Source organism: Thermobia domestica, chromosome 7 (assembly GCF_964235325.1).
Source record: "Thermobia domestica chromosome 7, izTheDome1.hap1.1, whole genome shotgun sequence".
Lineage (NCBI taxonomy): Eukaryota > Metazoa > Arthropoda > Insecta > Zygentoma > Lepismatidae > Thermobia > Thermobia domestica.
Genome location: NC_137460.1, coordinates 279,113,462 through 279,123,959, shown reverse-complemented (window position 1 = coordinate 279,123,959; position 10,498 = coordinate 279,113,462). Strand labels below are relative to the sequence as shown.

At 35.7% G+C, this 10,498-nt stretch overlaps 1 protein-coding gene across 1 annotated transcript; it reads right to left on the bottom strand.

The window, feature by feature from the left end:
• Positions 1-7,023: 7,023 nt before the first annotated feature.
• Positions 7,024-7,575, bottom strand: LOC145689752 (zinc finger MYM-type protein 1-like). Its single transcript, XM_081763949.1, has one exon. It carries the CDS (start codon positions 7,573-7,575, stop codon positions 7,024-7,026), a length of 552 nt encoding a protein of 183 aa, XP_081620075.1.
• Between the last annotated feature and the right edge of the window lie 2,923 nt (positions 7,576-10,498).

Genomic DNA, 10,498 nt, shown 5'->3' with positions numbered 1-10,498 from the left:
GCTCTGAATTAGTTAACGCGGCCAATCATATTTATTCAGTAACTGCCGAGTTTAAAAATAGTGTAGTGGAATGAAAGAAATGTCTCACTGAATTCTGTGTATATATGCGAACGGCACAGGTTGAGTGTACAAAATACAACAGTGCAAGGAAGTGCAAGGCAGAAAAGAAACTGTAAATACTCTTGAATTCGAGCCCTCCCACGGTGTGAAAGATATGTGCCAAATAAAGCGGAAAGTCGATTACAGTCAGGAAAAGGAACTATGCAATGTAGGGATAGCGAAAATGGTAGAATCGTTACGTGTACCTGTAGACAATTATGTTTCTAATTTAATTGTTTTGCCGGCAGGGGATGCCGATGTTTCACACATGATAAGTTGTAAGCGTTGAGGTTGCGCGTACCCATCCTCTCGAAGAAGCCAGGGAAGGCTTGAGCATTCAATTGTTATTTTTGTGTGATAACGAAGTTGTAGTGTTGTCGTTTGTGTGTCGCAGGCAAATGCTTTGCGCGACTCAACAAATTCAAATTTCTCTTCGTAACCGTGAATGTCTAACGTGAGTTGCATTTTAGTGCTGCAAATCCATTCCACTTTATCAACTTTGAGTATTGTACAAGAAAACGACTTCAAATTCACAGTTTAGAGTGTAGGCCCACGAAGAGAATTGTGTTTTACGTAGTGAACGTCTCGTACATAATCAATCGGTCGGAAATGTTTACCGTAAACAAGCGTAAAAGTAACACTTCCAATAAAGCACACGCCGTCGAACTTATATTTCCGTTATAGAGCTGAAATGTAGCCCCAAGGATAAGAAGAAAAATAAGATAGCAAATGAAACCCACTCGAGTTTTGTCATACGTCAGTTAACGTAAACTCTATTTCGAGGAGCATAATCAACAGAATTAAAATGAATAGACGTAATAATATTATCAGTACATTAGATGCAATATTTATTAATTTTCAGTTGCCGAAAGGAGTTAATTTTCAAGCTAGTATTTCCCTATTGCGAAAAAGTAAAGAGCAAAAATTTAAGGTTGGGGCTGCTCAAAATGTAGAACAGTTGATTGCTCGTGATGACGACAATGTTCGTCGACCTCCACGTACAGCATACTCTCAGCGCGGAACCATGCATTAGGAAATAAGTTGAGAATAAAAGAAAAGTGCTTTGGTAAGCGTAATACGGAACGAACTAAACCCAGTCTCAGACGAACTAGATGCAAATTAAAGTCGAGCTGTAGGCGATCTTATTTTGCGTCAAACACGCGGAAAAAAGTATACATCGACTCCGAAGACTACTAAAAATAATAATAAGCGAAAACACATACGAACATTGTATAGTAAACTACATGAGAAATATAGTAATAGTACGAGCAAACATAAGAAGAAATTTATACCAGGCATAGCAATGCAGCGTAAATCTAATTGTCGTAAACTAAAGCGTGTCATTAGGTGAAATTTTGTAAATGCGCCGTAAAAAGGAGAAAAGTTCCGCAAATTAAAGAAACTAACTGGAAAAGTACACGTAAACGTGCTAAATTACAGCTTATAAGCGTAACCGGCATATATGGAATATTAAAATCATAGCGCAAAAAAGCGTGAACTTCACCCGAACTTGGACTAAACCCCGGAAGAGATGAGAAATTAGAAATACCGAATGTGACTTTTTAAACTTTTAGGGAGAATTAAAAAATGATTATTGATAATTTATTTGATTATTCCCCTCGTATTTCGAACGATAGGGTTTTTACTTTTCATATTCAAAATGTGTGCACACCGCCACTGACGCGCCAGTCCAAAAAAACATCAATATCGCTCTACAGTCAGGTACATTCACTTAGATGTCATGTTTTATGGTTTCCTTAAAGCTTTTGGAGATGAATGATGAATGTGGAAAGCAGAGCAAAGGAAGCATTGGAAATTCTAAACAAAAAATTTATTTAGAACGCAATTTGGAACTTTCAAATAGTAATAATAACCCACCACTGTTGTAAAGTATGGCTATCCCGTTTTGGATGCGGACTTTCTGTGTTGAATTCTTGTTAGAATGTTCAAGTTTTATATATTTTTAAAGGTGTTTCCAATTTGGGAACAAGACTTCATAATAAAATTTTATTATGAAATTTTGTTTTGTGTTTTTATTCATTCTCCTTTATGTTTGCATTAACATTTAGCTGTCCCCATACAATCAATCATTTAGGGAAATGTTAGACAATTAGAGATATTTACGACCATAATTAGAAAAGCACTAGTAATAACTACAATTAATGATAAAGTTAAAATTTTGAGTAATTAGAAAAGTGTGCTCTTCAGATAATGAATTTATTAATCTTATGCGATTCTATAATGGGAAAATATGCTAAATTTGTAATATAAGATTAAGTCGCTGTCAAAATACTGTAAATGAAACACAATTTAGTATAATATTGAAAATAATTGAAAATTACGTTGATTTTCATAAAGCTGTTTGTTTTGTTCGTCGTTCGAATTATATATGCCGTCTATTATGGCAAGTCAATGTGAATTCATTGCGACTAATGAGACCTGAAGTTAATTGAGTTCAGAGAAAGCGATATTATAAGTTAAGAGTTGAAAATTAAAATATAATTAATCCCCTAGGAACATCACTACTTTCCTTACAAAATTAAAGTTATGAAACCAGTACGGCGCCTGGTTGGCACCCAGCTAATGCGTAGATTCGGCAATCGACTACACATTTCAAAATTTGTAATATTAACTTTTAATGTTTGGCATATTTAGAGAAAAGCGTAGTAGTAACAAAATTGATGTTCTGATTTTCGATTTTGATATAATACTTAGTTTTCATTTAGATTTAGAGAAAGTAACTTAGATGTTATTCTTTTCGATTTTTGAAAATAACTCTTTGTTTTATTGTGCCGGGAATAATAAACCGGTCTCGAGAAAAAGAAAAATGGAAACCCGTTTACGATTCCACGGTACCCTTTACTACGATAAATACCGGATACTATGATGTATCGATAGTACGGAGTGCCTACGACAGTTTGGCAGTATATTGTAAAATTAAAGGTTATGTTATGAGAATATATTAAGATAGTTACGTACGAGTAGACCCTGAACAACATTAATGTTTAATGAACAAGTTAATATTACTGTTATCTTGTATTTCACGATTGTGACAAATGTTCTTCGATGTGACATTATTCTCGATAAAGGTAAGTGCAATTGCTAGTAAGCCACACACAAGTATTGGCTTGCGCTCTTTACAAGGTTACATTTGTAAACCTACAAATTTTGTAGATATGAGCAGGCCTGAAGTAATACTAATGATTAAATGATTGATGAATTGAAATGCGGGGCTGTAGCGTTAAATATCCTCCCAGCAGTGGCGGATTAAGCTTCGTCGGCGCCCTAGGCACAAACTTAATGTGCGCCCTTCTCAAAAGAAAAATAGTATTTGAAGTATTTTAACCCGCGTCAGGTACCATGGGGTCAAATTTGACCCCAGTGTTCTTTCCAGTAACTTCTAATTCATTTGAACTTAACTAATTCATTTGAGTGCTGTAACTTCTAATTCATTTGAAATAGCTTCAAGCCCTTTTTTGTATTTTACCTTTGCTTTCAGACAGCAATTATGCTTACCACACACTTCACCTCGGGTTTACGTAATGACAGGTATTTGTTAGTATAAGTGTTTGGGGTCAAAATTGACCCCATGGTACCTCTTGTGTTCTAAATTATGTAATATGTTAGATTCATTTTTTTATGACTTAGACCCTATGTATTAATTTTTCCTACCAAATAAATAGCAGATAATAATAATAATAATAATAATAATAATAATAATAATAATAATAATAATAGTTATAATTATTACAATCGCAAAGTGAACAGTTCTTTGAATATGGGATTATATTGATTCTAATATATTTTCCTGGAATATGAGCTATTTTCTTCCTAGACTTGGCTACATTACACCACCTGTCGTTGGCAACGCTAACATCAGTAGACACATTGTTATCAAGCAGAGGTAAACAAAACAACACTATGGCGAGACGAAAGCTATCTGTTGAAGAAACATTGGCCTATTTGGAGGAGATCAGTGACAAAGAAGACTATTCAGGACAGTTTGGAATGAGACTGACAAAGAATTCAACGAAGCGATTGATTCCAGAGTGAGCAAAGTGCAAGTAATTTTGAGTGCGATGAAGAAAATGATAGTGGTATGATGCTTGGGAAGAACAGATACGTCTGGCAAACAAAGACAAAACGATCAAGATCACCCGCAAGAAACTTGGTAAGCGGAAAACCAGGTCCTAAAGGAGCTGGAAATGAAGCCGACACTCTTCTGAAAGCATTTTCGCTGTTCAAGCGATAGCGAATGATATCTGCGATAGTGAAATGTACAAACCAGAAAATAGAAGCTGTGAAAACCACCTACAAGGGTAGATGCTGTTTCACCTATAAGACTGATGAGGATGAACTAAAGAACTTTTGGGAGTATGACTCTTTCTCGGTGTTACTAAAGCTTCAAGGTAAAGTTTGTGAAGCATTTGGGCAATGGACGGTATTGGAAAACTGCTGTGTATTGCAGCTATGAGTCCGAAGCGGTTCTTATTTCTTCTTTATTTATTTATTTATTTATTTATTTAACAATCACCAGATACAGCTCAGAGGCCATTTTACACTGGATATCCAACAACAACAATAACAATGGAAAGGATTTGGGAAGGTATCGGCCAGGGCCTGTTTAGTAGGTACCATCTCGGCATTTGCCTGGTAGGACTGAGGGAAACCCTGGAAAACCTCAGTCAGGATGGTCGGCAGCGGGATTCGAACCCGCGACCTCCCGAATGCGAAGCCAACGCTCTACCACTTGAGCTACTTTACTGCTTGAGATTCGATGATAGGAGTATACGAGACCAGCGTAGGGCTGTTGACAAATTGGCACAATCGGGGAAGTTTTTGAGATGTTTCTGGACTCCTGCAAAGCAAACTACATGCCTTGAAGTGGGTGTACCGTGGATGAATCTCTGTTAGGGTTTCGAGGAAGATGCGGTTTCAAACAGTATATGCCGAAAAAGCCCAGCAAATATGCGATAAAAATGTACGTGTTACCTGATAGCATGACTTTCTATTCGTTGTGTTCCAAAGTGTATATAGGTACAGGTACTCACGATCCTGGTTTGCCAGTTCCTACTCAAGCTGTATTCGACTCGATAGGAGCACTCACTGTGATCAATCGCTACATTACAACGGTCAATTATTATATACAGCCAATCAACTCAAGTCATGGGGCCTGACACTGGTCGAAACCATGAAGAAAAACAAGAGATGCATACCACCTTCTTTCCTTGCAAAATCTAAAGAATTCTGCACCAAGTGTATCAATTTTGTATGCAAACAGCAAACGATTAAACAGAACTACAAATGAGCAATTACAGAAATAACGAATACTCTTACGTAAATGCAATGTGCAATGTGCTAAAGATGAGTGTACACAAATAACACATTGGTATTGAAGCATAATGAAAATGTTCTTCACATTTTTTAATAAAGATGTCTGGATAAAAAAATATAATTCTAGTTTTAATATTATTTGTATAGTTGTGTTTTGTAAGTGGGGTCAAATTTGACCCCATGGTACCTTTAGTGTAATTTTTTTCGTGGTACCAGACGGGGGTAAGGCTAATATAAAATTAGTGAAATAAGAAGCGAAGTATAAAAATCAATAATAAAAGTAATAGTCCTAATACAAACAATTCATTTTATGTATGTGCTATACCTAAAATTATGTAATGTATTGAAAAATTAAATTCACGAGTCATAAATGAAGGTGCTTCTGCCTCACTTTGATCGCTACAAACTCGTATATAAGTTCTTCAAAGTTGATGTATCCATCAGTCAAGATGTGTGCTTCGATATGAGGAATAGATAACTTACATCGTTGAACGGACATAAGTCTTCAGTCTTTTTAGAGCCGAAAACGAACGTTCAGCTGAACAGTTTGTTACAGTAGTACAGTAGTACGCAAATTATTCTTAATGCAATCTCCATATTTGAAAACACAGATTGCAACATTTCTTTCCATATAAATGCTAGCATTTCTGCTGGTGCGTCACAGATTTCTCTCGTTTTCAAATGTCCCGCAAAATGTACACATTCATTTGATAACGTTGATTCGAGATCAGTTTTATATACAGCCTGAAGGTTGGCTGCGGGCTCCGAAATGACACAAGAACTTTGGAGAAACTTACTTAAAAACATGAAGTGGTCAGACATTATTTTATAGTTTTCCTTTCTTCTAATTAATTCAACGTGCAATTTATCAAGAATAGGAAGAAACACCTCAACTTTAAATGTCTGTCTTCCTGCTAGAACAACCTCATTGTCTCTTACTTCGTAGGCTTGAATGTTACGTTTTCTAAACCTTTTATAACTACGCTCGTAATCCATATATTTTTTTTCCCATGGATTTTTGCTCATAAGAGTCGAACATGTCACGAAGAGAAGTTATAAAGTTTACAAGTGATTGAACATGTACTATTGTTAAATCTATGTTGACACTTTGTAATTTCACCGTGACACTCTGGAATCTCTTCAGTATATCATTCCAAAGTGATCATGAAAACTGTTTCCACCCTATTTAGTTGTTTCAAGAGGGATAAGGCCTTATTTCGAACTAGAGTTTTCTCAAAAGGATCATCGCTTACATGAGTAAGGGTCTGAATTACACTATCACAGTTTTCATCCTCCTTTCGTGCTGAGCAACATGTCTGTGATAAAGATTTTTAGTGTTTTCGTTCCTGGATATATATGAAAGAAGCAAGTAAGTTCCAGCCTTTTGTTGAACTAAAAATTGTAAATATTTTGAAGCATATTGAAAAAAGCACATGCTTCCCCACAACTGCTTGCTGCACTACTTCCGACCAAATTCAAAGAATGAGCTGCGCAGGGCACATAATACGCTTTAGAATTGATTGCTTTAATTCGAGCCTGTAAACCTGTATATGCCCCTGACATATTGCTGGCATTGTCGTACGACTGACCTCAGCAATTAGTAAGGTCAATAGAATGTCTGGTCAAAATATCTATTACAGCTTCGGCTAGATTTTCAGATTTGTGACTTGGATTTGACAGAAACGAAAGAAACCGTTTAACAAGTTTACCCTCTTTATTCACGTATCTTAACACAAGAGATAACTGATCAGTATGCGAAATATCTGGAGTTGAACCAATTATTACGGAGAAATATTTACTTTGTTTTATGTCTTTAATAATTTCTTTTCTCACTCTATCAGCAAGTAGTTCAATAACTACATCAAAAATTGTTGAAGACAGGTAGCTTTTATAACCTTTCCCCGGACTTCCATACCATTCAATGTCTTCTGCTAGAAATGGATCAAACTCGGAAATAAGCTCTAAAGACATCATGTATTGCCCGTTGTGCAGAGAATTGAATTTTTCTTCGTGACTACGTAAAGGAAGCCCGCGACTTGTCAACTTCTTTACGACAGGAAAAACTCTTCTTACACTGTGACTTCTGAATATGTGATTGAAGATGGTTCTCCAAGGTCCCAACAGGTTTCTGCATTTCTGCATTGTTCGCAGCTTTTGTGTCCAGAATTTTCGTGTGATGCTAGAATATTTGAAATGTTTTCCCAGTCTGAAATGCCCTGAGTTTCTATCTTTGTTTTGCCTTTGAACAACCTACATGATGCACAGTACACGGCGCCAGTGCAACACGAATATACCACATAATTCCGCAAAATCGATTCGCAATTCACAAGTTTACGAAAACAAAACAAACAAACAAACAAATCGCTCCTATTTAAGAATCTTGTCTGGCCTAATATGAATCTCTGCAATTTAGAAATATCGTTTTCAGTATTCTGATTAATTCCATGTCTTAGAAGAATGTCAATTGTAGACTATTTCAGACACCACTCGGCACGATCGTCACTAACGAAATTTGCACTCTCACTGTCACAATCACTAATTCCTACGAACTGAGGAGACACTACTTTAAGTGAACTTTCTTCATACACTAAACCCACAATATTGTCAACATTTTTCGTTTCACAGAGTTCACCCGATGTAACCGCTTCCACATCAGTTACTGAGCTGCTTTCGGAAATCACTTGTTCAGTTCGCCTAAAAAATGTATCCAGTGTAAAAAGCATTTTCTGTAAGGTTGCTTCTCTTTCACGCTGAAAAAAAACACCAAATCGCAAACGCACTAACAACCAACTGAATGCACCAGAAAATACGGTAAGGCAAAAACTAGTTACATCGAATTAGATATCTGCGTAATTATTTATTGCAAAGCGCCAATACTCGTCTGCATATAAAAGAAGTATCTCCGAGTAGATTAATAACACGGTTTAAAAAAACAACCACTTTTTAGGCCCATGCGAAAGATGCACTAACTCACTTAACAGCAATTTAAAAAATGAACGACTGTATTTTCTTTCGCTCTGTCTTTTATATATATATATTTTTAAAAAAGACTGACATTGTACAGGCAATGCGACTATGCGAGTTTCAAACAATCAGTCTTCTTTGTCACCTGGCCATTGGTTTCACAAGGGTGGTGACAAATCAACGATTTATTTACAAAAACAAAATAGCAAGATTGGGTGGGCGGCTTGCATTATTGTCATTGCAAGCGATTAAAGTCACAGCACAGATTAAAAAACAAAGGGATTGACACTTCAATTCGAATCTGAAGGAAGAAGAGCAGACGGAACATCTCGATAACACATATGATATATACAATACACCAAGGTTTCTTCCGTATGAAGCGAAAGTGTTACAAACCATTGATTTGAAACATTTGTTTCAAAGGTCTAAATTGTTACTGCGTACGTAAGACATTTTTTATATTCTGGAGAAACGATTTGCCGCCCTCAAGAGTTGCCGCCCCTAGGCACGTGCCTAGTGGGCCTATTTGGTAATCCGCCACTGCCTCCCAGGGTATGTTTCTTGTCGTATTTTTCATTAAATTTATTTTCCTAAAATACCTCCTAAAGGCCTGAATGTTGACAGCCCAATTGGGATCGGGAAATTAACCCGGATATGTCATGATTTGAATGCCGAAAGCATGCAGCCAGAGTGGTATATAAGGTCTTAGTGTAGAAGAGATTCTTTCGAATCGTCAGGGAGTTTAGCGACCCTGCAAGCTTCAACTGTAGGAGATTAAGTCAGCGCTGTTGGCTTTAGGAACCAACTCATTAACCTATGTTTTTTTTTATGAATGACTTACAACCTGACTTGTCAATTAATGGCGCTCCGTAGGGTTTAACCGTCGTTTAACTCATTTATTCGTTTTAAAATGTTCAAACGTATATTAGTTACGTTGTATGATATATATCGATATTTTAATTATTTTATGTGTAATGATATGTATGTAGATTTTGTTTAGTTTTGAATTTTACTAATTCCATGAATACATTATATATATTTAGTATGATAGTTTTGCTCGTATATTATATACAAATATACGTATTTACGTACTATGTTAGAACATTTTAATTATTTTTTAAAAAAATGAGTGTTTGAAACGAAAATAGTAAGTTTAGTGCGGAAAACATAATTAAAAAACTTTGTTTTCATAATTTTTTTACGAGATTATATATTGCTCAACGACTCACACAAATGAAAGAATACCTAATTTATGTTTCCTTTTCTGTTAAATATTCATACAGGTGGAATAATTTGGTTAATTTACTTTACTGAATTTTTTATTCACCTCAACACAAATGAAGCCATAGTTAAAACATTCGGTATATGGTTAATATAAATAGAATAGTCATACCTAACGAATCAATTTGATGTTTAGCTGATTGTTTTTGTGTTGATTAGTTTAAAAGGAGAGAAAATATTGTATTAAACTAGTACTTATCAATAAACTCACACAATAGTAACACTATGTAACAAAATTTAAATTGAATTTGAGAATTCTGATAAAAAAAAATACGACATAAGAAAATTTTTTGATTCGTTGTGTAATCTAGTGATGGGTAGGTCCCATTGTTCATGGTATGTTGAGGGAGTAATGCATGAGCCAACTAGGCACGTGAAAATTGATAACGTTCGTCAAGCGAACATAATGATCGCGTATAAAGTATTTTAGAGCTGTGTACGTTTGAGTTCAACTAAATGGCAATTGAGCATTATAAATGATTTAGGGCTATTTTCAAGATGCCAAAAGCCTGATTTAGAGCGGCATCTTTACATGAATTTACTCTTATAATGTATGCGTATTTTAACGTGATGCCAAAGGCCATTAGAGGGCGGCTCACTACGTAGATAGTTACTCCTTCTTGCTCCCCGAATGCCTAGCTTGTGAATGATAGATGAGTAGGAACCGTTTGTTGTGCATCTTTATAATTTTGGAGGTGGATAGAATATCCCTCTTGTGTTGTATATTTGTGATCAATGCCCATAAATGTGCTAGTAGAGTTTTACTTTGCCGTTGCCAATAAGATGTTTGTAGAAAATAAGATTAAGTAATGATTGTATC

Excerpts from the sequence above, each read along its gene's own strand:
- LOC145689752 (XM_081763949.1), bottom strand. The coding sequence starts at position 7,575 with ATGCAGAAATGCAGAAACCTGTTGGGACCTTGGAGAACCATCTTCAAT.